Raw genomic sequence first — 19,621 nt, forward strand, 5'->3', positions numbered from 1 at the left:
TGTAATCGTGTTAATCTATGAACTCCAAAGATTGACCTCTGACATGCACATTGAAATCCACCCCAGCAATCTCCTTGAAATGTTTGGACAAAAACGTATTTTCCAGTATACACAAACGACTGTGATTAGTCCAGCCTGACCAGCGCTGAGGAAAGCAACTGATACCATGTGACAACGCGTCAACTCTATGTCATGCTGCAGCAGCGTTCTGAACAATAATATAACTACACTAATGTGTTCTGAGAAACTTTAATAACCATTGATTGAACATACATTGTGAAGAGATCAAATGTGTTAAATAATTATGTCATATTTTGGCTTACGTTGTTTATGCAAATTTACGCTCTGGCTACTTTTTCTGTTTCCATGGGAGTAAATAACTACTCCGTCGTAATTGGTTGGACCGGCGCAGGCGCAGATAAGCGCACAACTATCAACTTCAAGCCCGAAGGTCCCGCTGTTGCTTTCGCACTGGACCAGTTTAACACAATAATATGAGGGACTCTAGGGAATTTCCATTTGATTTTGGACACATACCTCTGCTGATCCAAGCGGAAGTTTGTATTTCCAAATAACTTTTGAAAACTCATTAGATTAGAAGGTAAGTCATTAACGATTTTGGAAAAAGTTATGCAAACATTAAAATAACATTTTCTCTATCGCACCTGATACTCATCTGCTTAATTAAAAAAAATATATAGTTTTTTTTTTCTTCTTTTCTTTTCTTGTGATCTTATAATGAGGCATTTCTATATTTCGATTTTCTTATTACATTTGTTTAGTTAAGCATGCATGCGTGGCACATATTTGATTAACGCAACTCAAGTGTATAAAAGGCTTGATCTTCTGGTAATAAATCATAATCTTAAGTTCAATAAAAGAATGGCAGTATTTGCAACTCAAAATGATAAAACAACAATTCTTTTTTTCTCCGAGTGAACCTCTGTGTACACATTAATGTCATTGCTTTTTATATAGTCTGCTATCTGCAATTACATAATTCTTTATTATTAGTACTAGTGTACTATATTATTGTGTTCAACGTAAACATAATTGTTAAAATCTCAATTCTTTTTTTTTGTTGAGGTTTTCATGATCCTTTAAAGAAAGTTCAGCTGCATTACTGCGTGGAGATAATCTTTACAATTACGTCAGGTTAAGAATTTAAAGGGTGTTGATATTTTTAAGATGTGTATTTTTGTTAGAGAATGCCACCATTTGAAGTTATATATAAATTCTCAATAAATATAGTAAGGGAGTGCAAGGTTATAATAAGAACTATAATATGCCAAGTGCTCTTTAATGCTCACTAGAGTATGTAAGAAAATCCAGTGTTTACTGTAACTTCCAGGGTGGAACTCTGGCCCTTCATGGTAGGAAAAGGTCAGCTATGACATCAGGGAATTGATTTTTCAAATATACCTGTAAGACCCCAAATTGCTCCCATGCAAGCTTAGACCAAAGAAAGTGAGGGTCAGATATTTCATATCCTGTCCTGGGCATGTTTCCTTGTAATGAACGAAATGCAGACCAGCTACTAAATGTCACATGAGAATCAAAGCATTGTCGTAACAAAGCCATTTTCTGACTATATTTTGCAATACTCTGTTGTGAGTGATTGAAAGGGAATGCAAGTGAAATTAATAATATTGACTCTTATATCTCGTTGACTCCTATCACTCTCTGCCTACATTATTGTGTCAGTGTGGTGTCTCTGGTCTAGATCAGCTGACAGTTCACTCTTCTTAAAAGGGATTCTGTTAACATGCATGCCTTTCCATTAAAGTGCTCTTATCAAGGCATGCATTGCAAGATTAATGTGTGTCATTAACTGGAAATGGTTTTAGTTTCACTCAGACTCATTCGGATGTAATCTTCAGTCCAGCAGAAATTGGAAGAGTTTTCTACAGTACATGGAAATTTGAACTTTTACACTCCAACATCCAGTTGAATGGTTTATTTTATTGGAGTTTCCATGCAGTGCTGTTGATAAATATCAGATGGGAACAATGCAGTAGGAGCTGTTTTGGTATTGAAGGCAACATACACCGATCAGCCACAACATTAAAAACCACCTGCCTAATATTGTGTAGGTCCCCCTCGTACCACCCAAACAGTGCCAACCCGCATCTCAGAATAGCATTCTGAGATAATATTCTTCTCACCACAATTGTACAGAGTGGTTATCTGAGTTACCGTAGACTTTGTCAGTTCTAACCAGTCCAGCTATTCTCCATTGACCTCTCTCATCAACAAGGCATTTCCATCCACAGAACTGCTGCTCACTGGATGTTTTAATGTTTTAAACACAAAATTGGGCAGGTGGTTTTAATGTTGTGGCTGATGGGTGTATGTGTCTCACATGTGTGTTTCTATAGTTAATAGTTCGGAAGCATGCACCAACCGAGGGCTGAAAGTACAGTGTGGTCCATAAGTCTGAGACTGCATGTGAAAGTGCTTCTAGTTTGCATTTTTACAGTTTACTGCATTTTATTTTTTTATTTTATTTTATTTTTTTTTTTTGTCGTCTTCCATTACAAATAATATGATCATCTTAATCATTTCAGTTAAAGTTTTTTTATTATGTGATTATATCCTGTTGTACTTAAAAGACAGCATGCATTCGAGCTGGCATGGACTCAAAAACCTTATGATCCATCTTAACCAGCATGAATTGAGAATGCTCATCTTGTGTTCAATGGAAGCAAGGAAACTTGACCTTTCGTTCAAACGAGTTAACATGGTTAATGTCACAAATTAGCTTATTTGATTAGTGACTTAGAAATAGTGAAGAATCTTCAAAAGGTTATTTCTAATTCATTTGACAGCACAATGTTTCTTAGTTTTCAATTTTTCAAAGTTTAAATTTATTTTTTAATCCCAGATTTTCAATGTGGTCTTAGACTTTTGGACCCCACTGTACAGCCGTGGCCAAAAGTATTGGCAGTGTTTTTGTATTTTGCAAAGTTTGCTGCTTCAGTGTTTGTAGAGTATTTTTTCACATGTTTCTATGGTATACTGGAAAACAATGATAATCATTTCATGAGTTTTAAAGGCTTTTATTGGCAAAAACATTAAATATATGCAAAGATTCAATATTTATAGTGTTCATAACATCTGCAATTCACTCTGGCATTTGGATATCTTCTGGGCCAAATTCTGACTGATCCATTCTTGCCTTATTAGTGCTCGGAGTTGATCACAAGTTGTGGGCTTCTGCTTGTCAACTCGCCTTTTGAGGATTGACCACCGGTTCTCTATGGGATTAAGATCCGGGGAGTTGCCTGGCCACGTATCCAAAATTTCATGTAATGATCTCCGAGCCACTTCATTGTCAATCTTGCCTTGTGACATGGTGCTCCATTATGCTGGAAAATGCACTGATCATAACCAAATTGCTCCTGTATTATTGGGAGAAGTTACACTTGCAGGACGTTTTGATACCAGTCTTTATTCATGGCAGTGTTTTTGGGCAGAATTGTGAGAGAGCCCACTCCCTTGGATGAAAAGCAACCCCACACATGGATGGCCTCAGGATGCTTCACTGTTGACCCGACACAGGACTCATGGTAGTTCACCTTTTCTTCTCCAGACTATCGATTTGCCAGATGTCCCAAACAGTCGGAAGGGAGCTTCATCATAGAAAATAACTTTGCACCAGTCTTCTGCTGTCCAATCCTTGTACTTCCTGCAGAATTTCAGTCTGTCCTTGATGTTTTTCTTGGAGAGGAGTGGCTTCTTTGCTGCCCTTCTTGACACCAGGCCATTTCCCAAAAGTCTTCGCGTCACTGTGCATGCAGATGCACTCATACCAACCTGCTGCCAATATTGAGCAAGCTCTGCACTGGTAGTGACATGATTTCGTTGCTGACTCCTCAGGAAGAGATGGTCCTGGCTCTTGCTGGACACTCTGGGACGTTCTGAAGCCTTCTTCACTGTAGTTGAACCTCTCTCCTTGAAGTTCTTGATGATCCACTAAATGGTTCTTTCAGGTGTAATATTCTATGCAGCAATTTCCTTGCATGTTAGGCCATTTTGATGCAAAGCGATGATGGCTGCACGTCTTTCTTACCATTGTGAACAAGAACACAATGATTGGAAGCACTTCTTCCCTCCTTTTATAGCAATCAGTCTGCTCTTATAATCCAATCAGAATGATAGAGTGATTTCACTTGACTAGTACTCTTTCACACTTTCCCAGGCGCTGCTGATATAATTAGTAAAATGATGCTAGCTGGTAATTTTGTGCCAGGGATAAAAGACAGTGAAATTTGTGTTTTTGTGATTTAAGTAATTTTTTTTTTGGCCAATTAAGCTTTTTTCAATTATTTAAAATGCACCCGATCACTCTGCACAATAATCTAGAAACAATGTGAATCAACACTACAACAACTGAAGCAGAAATTTTGCAAAACACAATTTGTGTCACTGCCAAAACCTTTGGCCACAGCTATATGTTTGGGCCGAGGATTAGCTGCATTGTGCCACTGGTAGTGGGTTGTTTTTCTTTCAAACTACCCCTACCCCCTCCCTCTATCTCCACATCTGGCCAACATCAGACTGCGTAAATAAATCAGAATGACTTCTACCTTTGTATTAGTAGGTCAGTCTGGGCTCTGAGCCAATCACGACAGTCCCTCCTACAGTGGCTTGTTTTACAACCCTTTAAGGGAATTTGTGGTCTGCTAATTTATTGTATGTTTACTAGCTAAACACAGAAATTAATTTTTGTGAGGGGTGGACAATGCTTTGAGTCTGAGGGAGGGCTGTATGATATCTATGTTTAGAGGAAGTGCTGGATGTGGGTCTGATTGTATGTGAGTGGGTGCACATCTGGAGGAGTTTTTCAGGAATCCGGGGGAAGGGATACAGTATGGAGTTGATCATCTGGATCATGGAGCGACTGGTGCATGGTACTCGACCATGTTGATATAGGCCGACCCGATCTGTCAAAAAAAATGAGACAAAACATTTAGTATTAAAGTTAATATCAATATGGTTGTGGGGTTTGTTCGCTCTCTTATGGAAATCTGATTCCTCAGTCCATTTTGTGTGCTTGATTCAAATTTGCTGCATTTACTACTGGAAAGTATTGTTCAAAAGTTTGTTTGGAGCCAAAGATGCCTCCACTCTATCACAAGGAGCTCTTTTTTTTTTTTTTTTATCCATAAGATTTTCCGTCCAGACTTTGTGGAGTGGAAAGTCAAAATAACGTGAACAGAAGAGAAAGAAGCTGGTTCTCATTAGAGCTGATGGAAGTAAAGCGAAGTCGTACTTGAGATCGTTTTAATTGGGACTGTAAGTGCACAATAGGTCAATAGAATATTGAATATAATTTCATCAGTCCTCCTGTTTGTTTGAAATAAAACTCTGATACAAAATATTTGGTTTCCATATTATTCTGATATCTTGCTGTGTAATCTTAATTTGGGTTTAGCCAGATTAAATTTAAATCTTACTGTGATTCCTCCAATTGTTTCTTGCCTTTTTAAAGGTTCGATCACATCAGCAAATATTGAGTTTCAAAATTCTCCTTGCACTATTGGGAATAACTGCTAGAAATCCAGGGCTTCCCCCTTGGAAGTCATGCAGGCAGCTGACTAAATACAGCACCATTTCCTCCAGGGAACGTGGAGAATGTTTTCTGTAAGCCATGGAGAATGATTTCTGAGCTATTGGAAAGCCATGGAGAGAAGATGGGACAGACCTTCTCAAACACTGGCCAAAGGGGAGGTGATAATGGATCTGGATGTCAGTTCAAATCCAGAAGATCATAACTTAAGCAGTTTCATGCTTTGTGGTCAGAACTGCTTTGTGGTCTTGACTTTTTTTAGTTCTAAATGGAAAACGGTTTATATTATTTGGTAAAAAGCTACTGATGATGAGGATTGTTGTTGAAAGGTCCTAAAATGGGTGGATTTTGAATGGTTGCAGTCAAGGCATTGTATACAATAGACTCATTAGCTAGACAAAATCTGACATACTTAAAAGGCCTGGGCCTATTCTCTCATCATTTACTCACCCTCTTTTTGTTTCAAGCTAGTGCTGCATGATTAATCATATCGCAATCGCGATGTCAGCCTGTGCGATTATAAGACTGCACAATGCTGCGATTTTATTAAATAAATAAGTGCATATGTGGACGTGACAGCCCATTCCCTCCGAGAGCTGTTTGCCCATTTTCTACACTGCTAATAAAAAGATGACCAGTCAGTCTCTGTTTCGGGAGTGACACGTGTGGTCATGTGAGTTTCCGGTGTGCAGCATGGAAATCAGGTGAAGATGGATGCTGAGCAGACCGACACTGAACTGGTGGCCAGAAAAAATAACACGCATCACAGCTTGGCAATATATCTTTATTTCATCCTTAAAGTTCATATAATACGGGAGCGTGCCATGTAAACAACACAAACTCTAAAACTGTAATTCTCAGTGCGGTCAGAGCTGCTTCAACCAGTCGCGGAAGAGACCCGATCTGAGCGGGAGTCGAGACCGGGAGATTTAAAGTTCCGCCGGCTGATGCACCGTCTAACACCGAGACGCTAGTCTCTCACTCCCGCTATCTGCAGCTCGAGTGTCTGATTATAGAAACACAGATCACAGCTTGGTGATATATCTTTATTTCATCCTTAAAAGTACATATAATACGGGAGCGCGCCATGAAATTAACACAAACGCCAAACTGTCAAGTTTTTCAGATAATCTTTTTGACTTTTTCTGCAATTGTGCTATATTGTGTAACAAAATAAACGTTATTTGGTGTTTCAGATCTCATTTTCCTTTTTAACAAATCTGTCCTTGTCATATTTTTCAAAAATGTTAGCGTTTTGGAGAGTTTGAACTTATACCCTCTGTTTAAAAAGCGTTTTTCTAAGTCTTTAGATTTATCCTCAAAATCTTGCTCTTTGTTACAAATCCTATGCAGTCTTTACTGACCAAACGGTATGTTTCGTATCAATTTAGGGGGATGGAAAGTCTTAGCATGAAGAACTGTATTTCTATCAGTAGATTTCCTAAATATTGATGTATGTAAAAAAAGCATCTATCTTTACTAAATTCAAGGTCTAGAAAATGTATCTTGTCCTTATTGTACTCTAGGGATGGTTTAACATTTGAGTTGGTGCTATTAAGATATTGGTGAAATGATATTAGATCTTCCTCTGAACACGGAAAAAATAGGATAACGTCATCAATGTAATGTCCCCACCAGATGATATTATCTAAAAAACTATTTGTTCTAGAATACAATACATAATCATCATGTTCCCATTTGCCTAAAAATAATCCAGCGTAGGAAGGACTATTATGAACCCTTGACCATAGATTACCTTAAATTTATACTCCACCCTGGAAGCATTCTCTATCATGGGACATTGTTTAAGAACACAATACTAATGTTTTAACTTGGGAAGAGTTCAGAGATCAATATTTGGTGGAATAGCCCTGATTTTTAATCACAGCTTTCATGCGTCTTGCCATGCTCTCTACCAGTCTTTCACATTGCTGTTGGGTGACTTTATGCCACTCCTGGCGCAAAAATTCAAGCAGCTCATCTTTGTTGTGCCTTGTTGATGAGAGCGGTCAACAGAATGGCCAGACTGGTTCGAACTGGCAAAGTCTATGGTAACTCGGATAACCACTCTGTACAACTGTGGTGAGAAGAATATCATCGCATTAGATGCTGGTTGGTGCTGTTTTTGCAGCACGAGGTTGACCTACACAATAGTAGGCAGGTGGTTTTAATGTTTTGTGTGTGTACATACAGGTGGGTATATTCTGGGGGGTGGGGGGGTAACCCAAAGTAATCAAAACAAGCAAGTACAACCCCCCATTATTTAAACCATGATCATTGGAAACAAATGCTTCATGCATATGCATATATATATCTATATATATATATATACACACACACACACACACACACACACACACAGTACCGTATGTCCCACCATCTCACATGCCTAAGTAATTTTTAATAATTCATAATAAGTGTAGTATAGATATCTTGTGAATTTAATTTGTCTTTAATTAAAAGGAATTTTAATTGGAACTTCCAGGATGTTTGGGGATTGAACCTTTTGGGTGGGAATGGGAAGCCTGAGGGGGAAAAAACAAGCCAATTATAAGCCAATGGCATTAGCAGGCTGGACATGCTGCCTCTGGGACTTTGTTGTGAAGGCCTGGAATTCCGATCATTCCAACACTCGGCAGTGAAATATCCTGTGAGAACTATGCCATTATCACTCACATGAGTCCTCCCATTCTGCATGGTGAGACTGGAACTCATACTAGTGCCAGAGAAAAGAGAGACAGATAGTTAGAGTGCAGGTGGTTTTCTGTTTAACAGAATATGTATAAATGAAAATACCAGACATAATTCATGAAGCATGATGCTCAACATTCAATGAACATTTTCAATTCCTTTGCAATTTACAACTTCTATTCTCTAAATATCTATTTCTAATAGGTCTATCCTTTCCTGACTTTGAATGCCAATTTGCAGGTTTTAAAGAAGGTGATCATGATGTCTGATGCCAGTGAGATGTTGGCAGCTGCCCTGGAGCAGATGGATGGCATCATTGCAGGTATAGCACAACTAAACCAACCAAATTTGAGTGTAGGCACGAAATGTATTATCTCTTGCTTTACAATATGGTCATATTTAAAAAAAAAAAAAAAAAAAAAGTAGACATTGCAACAAGTTGTTTAATTGAAGTAGTGATAGACCGATAATTGTTTAAAATATTTTTTAACCAATATTTACACGTCACCTATTATCTTTCCTTTAATATTGGGTTTACCAATCAAGTTAGCATGACCCAAAACAAAGATGTACTTGCATAGTGGAAAACAAATTGTGAAAATTCTTAGATTACAAAAGATTTTAAGATAAATTAATAAAGTGAAGAGCATTGGACAAGTGTATATTGCCAATAAAATTGGTGAAATTAGTTATTTGTTGACTGTGTTATACTAGTCTCAGAAAGCAGGCTGTGCACTCACAGAGGTTAGTGATGAATGATTTAACTATTATCGTGTCTACAAGCAGAAATAAAATGAGAATTAGAAGGCAGTTATTCATATTGATAATCAGACACTTGGATATTGGTCGATGTTCAGTTTGGGATGAATTTCATATCAAGTCACAGAGAATTAATTGGCATGTTCAATCTATCAGTATTTTTGCAGATTTGTTAGAGCTGAGAAATGATTTTCTGCCGAGGCTGTTTGTAGTGAGTGACATTACAAGCTTTTTCCACTATTTCAGCTCTGATGAAATCTAATGCTTTTTCAATATGCTACAACAACACTGTCCATCTCTGGGAACATCAGGCACACATCAGAGAGAAATGAATGTCTTTACTTGGAGCAGGAGTGAGACTTTTAAAGGCTGTACTTTTCCACTCTGTTATTATGTCCCATTGTGAGTACGGCACTGGAGTAGTCGTGCCAAATCTTCCAAACTGGGTTGTGTTTTGGTCAGTTTTAAAAATGGCTAAAGCAAAACCATACAGACTGGGGGACCATTTACACAGAACGTGTTCTTGCATTCAAAAACGGCTAGATGCAGCGCAGCATAATAGAATGGTACACATTTTTAAAAACCCCTTTTAACTTAAGAATGTGTTTTAAATATGGCATAATGGTGTGATGTGATGCATCTAGTTAGGCAGATGTTTACCTATAGAACAACCATTAATATTAACAGATTGATTCTTTCACGCATCCTAAGTGAATAGCCCCTGAGTCTTTAGAATACCATACATTTTTAAATATATAATTCCTTTACTCATAACGGAACAAAAGCCTTCTAATCATAAATCCCTACTCTGATCCTCATTCCTGTTTTTGCTACAGGTTCTAAGGCCCTGGGATACACCAACGGACTGTTTGATTGTCAGTCACCGTCTTCTCCCTTCCTAGGCAGCCTCCGGGTACTGCACCTCCTGGAGGATCTGAGGGCGGCGCTGGACCTGATGGATCCAGAGGAGAAGGATAGTCTGCGCAGTCAGGTGTCTGAAACCACAGCTGAGGGTCTGGTGGAGTGGCTGCAAGGCCAATTGGTGGGTGTTCCTTGCATTATTTAAAAGTGATGTTAAAGGTACTGTAAGTAAGGGGTACTGCAAAGGTAGTCCCAGTCATGTTATGTAGATGCTTGTGATGACTCTGAACATATGCTTTAATTAGGGCTGTGAATCGAATTAATTAAATGACATGCAGATTAATTAATTGCATAAATATTTGCAGAGAAAGCTTCCTGAAATAACAATAATTCAATATTTACTGCTTAAATATATTATATAATTTTAATAATTATGCAATAGAAAGCAATATATTGTTTATTTCTGTATTATTTTACATAAGCCTATTGTATTGGCCTACAGTCCACATCAATCCATTTTGCAATTGAATTTGTTAATCTGTCCAAGATTTATTTATTATAAGGGCTTTTCTAAGGATGCATCAATGTACATGTATCAGACGGACTCTTTTGGGGCATCTCGCTTTAGTTGCATTGTGTCATAAATAGCCTTTTTTTGGTCGCTGTGTCAGACTTCATTAAACATGGTTTGAAACTCCCTGCATTCCGAATCGCAGAAGTGTGGTTTATTGTCTGTACAGCTGCACGTTGCATTTACAGCTGGAGTTTCGCTTACTGCCCCCTTCTGAAAACAGGTACTTGGTAGGATTATTCTTTATATTTTAAACAAATTATATATTTTTTAATGTAATAAATCTCACTGAAATCACTTTGCCATATTGTTTGCCACTTCTGCTTTGATATTGCATGCATTGTATTGAATGCATTGTTTTAATGTATACTCCTAACTTGAACTAAGAGAGTACAGATGCTGTAACAACATTGCATCAAGTAGTCAAATATCAGAGGTAGGGATGACGTTGACGCAAAAAATACGTCGACGCAAAATATGCGCGTCGATTCGTCAGACCCAAAACAAAGATGGCGGCGCCGGCAAGTAGTAGCAACACGAGTGGCTCCTCAGACTATCAGAAGTGCAAGGCGGCATGCACTCGTTCCTCTAAAGTATGGGAATTCTTTAATTTAAAAGGAAACAATTCCATGATATGTCGTCTTTGCAAAATGGAGATGGCCTTCCATTCTAGCACCACGGCAATGCATCAGCACCTGAAGAGGCGCCACCCGGTTGCAGCTGCAGATGACAGAGCACCGTAAGTTTTTTTTTTTTTTTTTTTCAACTCCCCACTTTGCACTCGATGTTGGAGTAGGCTATAATACGTTGTCGACGTCCTAAAGTTTTCGCTTATAGCTATTAATAATGCGCTTATAGCTATGAATGTCGTGAAAAATACATAGAGGACACTGACAACGCGCTGACAGACAGGACCAAGCAGGTAACATTTAATAAAGTCTCAACTTTCAAATTTGGTCATTCAAAGAAAGTTAAACCATAAATAGGCCAACTATTTTGTGGCTCTTTAATGTGTCGTGACAGATTGCCTCAGTTAAAGCTGCTCGTGAACCGATCATCTTTTCCTTGGTTAATTTATAGCATCAAATAGGCTAAACATGAATGTAGCCTACATCAGAAGGACTGTTGTTTTAACTGCGGAAAGACGTCAGTACAGTAGCCTACAATCCATTATTCAAATTCAAATCCACCGACGTTAATCTTCTCTCTCCTGACTACTTTGTCGGACAAAAATGGCGTATTATGATTGATTGATCAGATCGGCAGTCTGTTTTTTTTTTTTTTTACATTTTATACACCCCCACCCCCAATGAAACCGGTATTACGATTAAGTCGATTAATCGAATCGAAATCGAATCGGACTGAAAAAAACGAATCGTTAGATTAATCGATGCATCGAAAAAAATAATCGCTAGATTAATCGTTTAAAAAATAATCGTTTATCCCAGCCCTAATCAGAGGTGGAGTTTGTCTGAGTTAAATGAGAATTTTAACGATAGTAGCACATAGTATATGTAAACCGTGACAATCGTGAGGCTGTCTGCAATCTTTGCAAGTAAACAGGTTTAAAGAATATGGTTTCAGCAGTGGGACATATTTTTGTAATACTATTTTCAATGTGATCTATGTTACCATTATGGTTTTACTTTTATGCATCCTTTTGTATTATGCTGTGTACAGTTTGATGGAAAGATTCCTTTGCAGTATAATTATTTCAGCATGATTCCTCCTGAAGGGAAAAATATCATAGACAGTTTTCTTTATAATGCACGTGGCTGACGTATCTCTCTCTCCTTGTGCATTTTCCGTCCTTAAATCCAGCTACGATTCATCTGGATTAAGCACATTTCAGCTCCCCAGCCCCTTTTTCCATATTCAACCTGAAGTAATGCTTGCTTTGTGCAATTTCCTCTCCTGGGCATCAAGATCTTACGATGTGAAAACCATCTAGGCTCTCACATGCATCTCATATTCCACAATTTGATGTGTAGAAACCTCACATGACTCACAGACAGCAGCATGTGATTTTCTTTTTCAGGTCCCACCAGCAGTTGCCTGTATATGGTCATTTCAGTATCTTCTCCGTTTATCTAACTGCGTTTTGTTAGCTGTTAAGAACCTGAATAATCAAGGTTGCACCCCTTGTCACATGTTCTCATCCTCTTAAAGGAATAGTTCACCCAAAAATTAAATGTCTCTCATAATTTACTCACCCCTGTCATCCCAGATGTGTGTGACTTTCTTTCTTCTGCAGAACACAAATTAAGATTTTTAGAAGAATATCTCAGCTCTGTCTGTCAATCCAATGCAAGTGAATGGTGACCAAAACTTTGAAGCTCCAGAAAGCACACAAAGGCAGCATAAAAGTTTGGATGAGAACAGGCCAAAATATAACTCTTCATCTTGACATCACCTTGGCGATCATGATTTCAAACTTTATTACACAACGTAGTGCCATCTAGTGCTCTGAACATGCATCAAGTGCTAGAAAGTTTAATCATGCTTGAAATCATGGTTGTGCTTTGAGATGGCAAGATTTACAGTGAAAAGAGTTTTTATTTTGGCATGTTCTCACTTCAAAAGACATTGATTAAATTACTGGAATCAGATTACCTTTTATGTGCCTTTTGGAGCTTTAAAGTTTGTCACTTTTCACTTATATTGTATGGATCTACATATCTGAGCCATTTTTTTCAATTACAATCTTTGTGTGCTGCAGAAGAAAGCAAGTCAAACATATCTTGTATGGCATGAGGGTAAATTAGAAGAGAATTCAAATTTTTGGGTGAACTATTTCTAATCCGATCCGTCTGGTTTTGAAAAGCGTCAGTCAATGGTTTGGACGCACCTACTCATTCATTATATCTATTTTCAACATTTTCAAATAATAGTAAAGTCATCAAATCTATCAAAAGGTAGTATATGAACTATGTTGTGATCAAAAAATCTATTTGTTTTTTAGCTTCTTCAGAGTAGCAGCCATTTGCTTAAGTTGCAGATCTGCACTATTCTCACAGTCAACATCATGAGGTCACCTGCTTTTAAAACCTTATTAAAGGAATGCTATTATTCTGTATGCTGGGCACTTGTTGGTCACTTTTCCTTCACTATTCAGACCAATTAATAAAAAAATAATTAAATTATTTCAAGCATTTAAACAAACCTTTGTATCAACAAGTTTTAAAGATCATGTGAAAGGTAAATTCAGTCATGTATGTCAATAACTTTGACTACTAATGTATGTTTAATGTAGAATAGAACTATGTCTAGAACTCTAAGTACATGTTTATGTTTCCAGACCAATGGCCATGGATCTGCAGGAGAGAATTTGGTCTATCAGGAGCGACTTTCTCGCTTGGAAAGCGACAAAGAATGTTTAGTGCTCCAGGTGTGTTGTTGAAAACAAGTTAAGTTTCAGACTTTACAATATGGGATTTTCTATTGTGTACTGCTGCTTTCCTATTGTCAGTCTGGCTGAATACTGCCACTGTTGTTTCTAAATGTCACAATTTTGCCTTCTAACCCCTTTAGGTGAGTGTTCTTACAGATCAAGTGGAGGTTCAGGGAGAAAAGATAAGGGACCTAGACACATGTCTTGAGGAACACCGCATGAAACTGAATGCCACAGAAGATTTACATCAGCAGGTGCGTGACTTCTTTTAAAGTACTGTAACAAAGATGCACTGTAGCTAGGTCACATTGTTGTAAGAATGGGCAGTAATATCTTTAAAGCAATATTTCACTCAAAAATGGAACCATAATGACATGCCAAACCCATATGACTTTCATCCTTCAAAGAAATGCAATTGACGTGTTTAAAAATGACAAAAAAACACACCATAGTCCATCCAACTTGTATGCTATTTTTTGTATGCAACCTTACAATGGATTTGCATGAGCAGCAGACCAAGAAGCTTTTTTTTTTTACTGAAAATCTTTTGAAATATGGCATGCCAAGATGCATCGCACCAAGTTTGACTTTAATGACGAGAGACACAATGCCATTTGAGAAACTATTACATTTGTTAAGGACATAAAAACCATACCCCCCCCACACACACATTTTTGGAGATCCATAGCTTCTGTCTTCAGTTAATGCTGAACAGCTTGTAATGGCACAATTTAAATCTTATAGCTATGAAATTTCATAAGGGTAGGGTCAATATTGACAATTTTATTATTGATATTGACCATACTTTTTAAAGTTATTATTCTACTGCTTTTAACCATTGTCTCTTATTTGATCATTATTGGTATTTTGAAGGAGCTACTTATTAGGAGTGCTTTAGAAACCAAGAAACTGGAATTGCTGACAGAGGTATCAAGTCTGAAACTGAAACTGGCCGCTGCAGAGGAGGATCGCAGAGAAAGTGAGGTAACAAGCACACTTTTGCACCATCACCACTACAGAAATGCATAGGGCATAGGTTAATCTGAACTGACAACCTGAACATTTAATTGAAATGAGAACTGGCTATTATGGTTTGACTTGACCCCCGTAGATGCCGTAGCGGATTCATTGCTGCTTAAGGCTTCCAGAGGGTGAGAGAAAAACGCAGAGTACCAGAGCCATTTCCTGTTATAAAACTCCAGACTACACTGAGCCCATTCAGCTTTCTCTTACTTGCATGAGTTTAGAGGAGTTTCAGAAACCAGAAATACACCATGAACCAAAAGAATGGGCTGGGTTTCCTCCACATTAGACACAAATATGGATTTCATTTCAAGGACAATTTGTCTGAATTTCTCAGCTTAATTATTTTTCTTCTGCTGTGTCAGTAAGTGTATTTGAAGTAAAAGAGCACATTCTGTTCATTTTCACATGCCCTATATTGCTAGCTTAAATCTGAAGGATTTTTTCCCCCCAATGTTAAAAAGGTCATGCCATGAGGTATCAATATTCTTGATCTTTTAACATATAAAAACACTATAAAATATACTGTACATTTCAGAACTTAAAACTTCCTTCTCACTGCAAAAAGAGCATTGTTGAAACCAAGCTGCCAACAACTTGTTTCAGGTTTGTCATATGCACACGAGCAGTGAAATATTGCAGAAAATAAAGATTTTTCTAACGGGTTTCCCAAATACTGCCATTGGTTGGTCAAACAGCCCCTAACTCACACTCAAACAAAAAGAAAATCTGCTTCATCCACATTTTGATGTCACACTGTGGTAGACATTTTTATCTGAAAACCTCCACAACACATCAACGCCTACTTAACCTTATTTCTTCCGTAGCCCCGCCCAGTAGCAGTAAAATAGTAAGGAGTGAGCAGGTCAGTCAAGAGCAGTGAGCCAATCAGAACAGTGGGGGTTTACCGTCAAGTATTAAAGGAGAAGCAGCACCAAAACAGAGCATTTTTAACAGAGGGCTAGAAAGAGGGTGGAAAATTATCATGTTTTACAAATAGATTACATTTTTTTGTGCAAAAAGACTTTATTTAGATTATAAGTGAACCTCAAGGAACATTAAAATAAAAAAAATGGTATGTCATGGCCCCTTTAAAATATTTTGAATTGCCCTATTCCAGTTTAATATGCAGATACAACTAAGCCATTTGTAGGTTAATTTCCCCCCAAAAATTGAAATCTGGCTCTGTGGTGTTTTCGAAACAGTTATATTTGTTTGAGTGTGAGTTAGGGGCTGTTCGACCAACCAGTGGCAGTGTTCAGGAAACCAGTAGAAAACTCTTTATTTTTGCAACATTTTCTGATTGGTGATTTGTTTTCATGCGCATCACGTTGCTTTAATTTTTTTACAACAAGAGTATTTATGCCCCCAAGTAATCAGCATGTAAAATGTTTTAGTGCAACAGTTAGTTTACATTTTGCACATTGAGCATAATTTCCATCTATTCCTTAAATATTTATTCGCTTTCACATTCTTGACCATTTGATGCATAGATTACGTGGTCTGTCTCCCCAGGGTCTTTTTCAGGAGTTGAAAGACTTGCGCCTCAAGTTGACAAGCATGGAGGATGAGAGACAAGAGTATGACCAAAATCTTAACTGTATAAAAGTAAGAAATCCTCATAGTCAGGTGATACTTACACAACACAAGATTAACAGCACTGAAGTGTAACGGCATTGGTGTAAGAATCATTTTGGCACACAGAGAAATCCCTGTGTAGTTCACTCGTCGTAAAGATTCATAGCTTACCACTGGAATGTGTCAAAGCTAATGAAGTATATTCTCATGCTCAAGGCTGGATAGATTCCTCAGGTAAAATCATGTCAAGAAGTTTGTTGCTCTGAAGTTGTAGTATTTCTGGACATTACAGTGGCTTGTCTCTCTTTATGTATTTCTTGATGTTTATAGTTTTGTTGTTTTCATGTAGTTTTCTCATTGAGGTCTTGAACCGCATTTGTTCACACTGCATTATAGAATACCCATTTTTTTTTTTTCTTTCAATCCTAATAACTACAGTGGCCCATATAGATTTTGGACCCTTAAGCAACACTTAAAACAAATGGATTTCAGTGCATTAGGTAACAAAACAAAATACCAAAAGAAGTTACATCTTCAAACAACTAATGCAATCTTTTCTCAGAACTAACTTCAAGTGTCAAATAAAGTGTCCAAATACATTTGCCTTCAGTTTAAAATCTTTATAACCTAACTTTTTTTTTTTTGTATATATTGCTTGTACAGTTTACTTGTGCTATATTTCTTTAAAATATTTGCCACTGGATTTAATATTGATTTCATATGCAAATATATTAAGTGTAGCTAAAGTGTTTGAATATTACATGAGGACACTTAATATTAAATAATTTAGGTTTATTTTTTGTGTTGCATTTTAAAACTACCATAAATATGCACTATGATAATGTACATTAATTTGGTTTTTATATATCAGGAACAGCTAATAGCACTTCAGAAGCAGTTGGAGGAGAGAGAGCAGGCACTTGGAAGACTTCAGGATCAAGCCCAACTGGAGGTCATGACCCTGGAGCAGTCACAAAGCAGGGAAAAAGGTATTGTGTGTCTCATTGCCTGTTGTGAACATATGGCTATACAGTGTAACATGCAGCATGGGGGCTCAACATTTAATCATTGTTTTTGAACATTTAGATGGAACACATACATTGATAGACTTGTTAGATTAAAAAAAAAAAAAGTTTGTATATAATGCACAAATGTTTTTTATGCTTGCAGCTTTTACAGGGTTCCCGTGGGTCCTTAATATCTTAAATTCAGTTTTCAAAATGTAGGGCCATAAAAAGACTTAAGTATCTTAAATGGTAAAATGAAAGTCTTAATTATCATTTAAAGTGGTCTTTAAATTAGGGACAGAAAAACAGGAACCGCGTTAATAGCCGAATGTAATTATTAAACAACAGAAGGCTGTGATTTAATTAAATCTTTAGTCTGCATATGCTGCACGCTTCAAAGTGAAGACACAACACTGTACGCAGGGAAATTAATGCTTTTTCTTTTGTTTTATGACAATATTTATTTTACAGTGAGTATATAGTAATAAGTTGTAGATTATTGTAAGGGGGCATATTTTATTTCACTTATCTGTTTGTGTGAGCAACTGGGAGTACTGCCATTTCAAAATCAGAGTCCCCGGTGAGTATTTGGCTTGTTTATTGTTATAAGCCCTGCGTTATTTTATCTTTACCAAATCTTAATTTTTTTTTCTGGTTATTATAGGCAATTTGGTTTCTTGTTGCTTCTGTGTCCTATCACAGTAAGAATTTGTAGCACATTCAATATATCAGTTTTAAAAACAATTGGCCAATTTATCAGTTATCACCTTTCTTCCAACGTATTATTGTATCTGCAAAATCCAATATCAGTCAACCTCTAATTAGTATGTGTTGATATTTTGGTACATATACATTTTTAATATAATCTGGTATGAACATACTGTACTAATTGTATTTTTTCAAGTCTTAAAGCTTTTAAAAAGTCTCCATTTGCAGCTGAGGCTGCGCACTGTCAATGGATGACACAGAACAAAAACATTGTGTGATTTAAAGTGCTCTCTACTTTCTCCCAACACACTGTAAGCTCAAGAAAAAAACATTGTGTTGGAATGTATGAAGTGTGAAGGATTGAAACGATGCGTGTCTAGACTAGCTGATTTTTGCATGTAAGCATCCCAGCTTTTAACTCTGTTATTTCTAGATTCTCTCAACATTTATTCTACACTGCAAATCATCTTTACTTCCAACATGACAGTTATTTTATCTGGCGAACTTACATGAGTTATTCCTGAGGCAAACATGTTGACAAACCCTTTCTCTATGTCATATTATGATTGCATGCTATAAGGTGTTATTTCTGATGATTTCTGAGTTGTTTGTTTTTGTTTTTTATATATGTGCAGATATGGAAGTGCAGATAATGAGAAGCACTGTTGCATCTTTAAAGGCAGCTAACGATGAGAAGGTATGAATCAATATGAAAGAGTTTTGCTGTGGTAAAATCAATTCACACCACACACGCTTGCCAATAGATGGTTTACATGTCAAAGTGTAGTTCATAATCTTCCCTTGCTTCAAATGCCTTACATTTTATATAACCACTTGTGTGTTTATAATATATGGATGGAATATAAATTGTGATGTATTGAGAATCTGAATTTCTTTTTAGGATCTTATGATAAAAGAGCTGCAGCAGTCCCTGATGCAGTACAAGAGAGTTCAGGATATGGTGACATCAGTGCAGGTATCAAAAGGTGAGATTTCCAAAGCTTACTTTTATGTACTTCCATCATTTCAGTGACATTTTAAGGGTTCTCACCCATTGTCATGAAACCAATGGCTTGTATACTCAATTGACTCTGTAGCTGAGACATAGGATGCAGCCAACTGTGTGATGGAATATAAACAAAACATTTGTAGCATCCCCAGTCTGTATAATGATTTTGACAAAAGATAATTCAGCTTGATCTCACAAGTCATCTAATGAAGTACATTTTCATTGTCTCCTACTGTTTGGAATTGTTCCAAAATATTTCCCACAAAACTTTGGTCCCTATCTCCGCACAATAACAGGATTTATCCAGTCTAATGATTGAATTTGTGCTGTTTTCTCAGACAAACCCAGAGAAGAGAACTTGGAGGGGCTGTGTGAAGGGACAGACGTAGCGTCCACAAATACTGAGAATGTCTCCACAGGAGGCACAGAGGAAACTGATGAAGTATGAAGG

The 19,621-nt window shown here is 37.2% G+C and overlaps 1 protein-coding gene across 1 annotated transcript in view; it reads left to right on the forward strand.

Annotated features, from left to right (window-relative positions):
• Nucleotides 1-438: 438 nt before the first annotated feature.
• LOC127639187 (liprin-beta-1-like) overlaps nt 439-19,621 on the forward strand; it is a 28,498-nt gene continuing 9,315 nt past the window's right edge. The window contains exons 1-11 of the mRNA XM_052121084.1: nt 439-601; nt 8,504-8,585; nt 9,859-10,064; nt 13,753-13,842; nt 13,986-14,099; nt 14,719-14,829; nt 16,384-16,476; nt 17,318-17,435; nt 18,797-18,858; nt 19,063-19,147; nt 19,509-19,612. Coding sequence (XP_051977044.1) covers nt 8,522-8,585; nt 9,859-10,064; nt 13,753-13,842; nt 13,986-14,099; nt 14,719-14,829; nt 16,384-16,476; nt 17,318-17,435; nt 18,797-18,858; nt 19,063-19,147; nt 19,509-19,612 — 1,047 coding nt within the window. The 5' untranslated portion in view covers nt 439-601; nt 8,504-8,521. The remainder of the gene's footprint in view (nt 602-8,503; nt 8,586-9,858; nt 10,065-13,752; nt 13,843-13,985; nt 14,100-14,718; nt 14,830-16,383; nt 16,477-17,317; nt 17,436-18,796; nt 18,859-19,062; nt 19,148-19,508; nt 19,613-19,621) is intronic.

The sequence above is a fragment of the Xyrauchen texanus genome, chromosome 47 (assembly GCF_025860055.1).
Source record: "Xyrauchen texanus isolate HMW12.3.18 chromosome 47, RBS_HiC_50CHRs, whole genome shotgun sequence".
Classification (NCBI taxonomy): Eukaryota; Metazoa; Chordata; class Actinopteri; order Cypriniformes; family Catostomidae; genus Xyrauchen; species Xyrauchen texanus.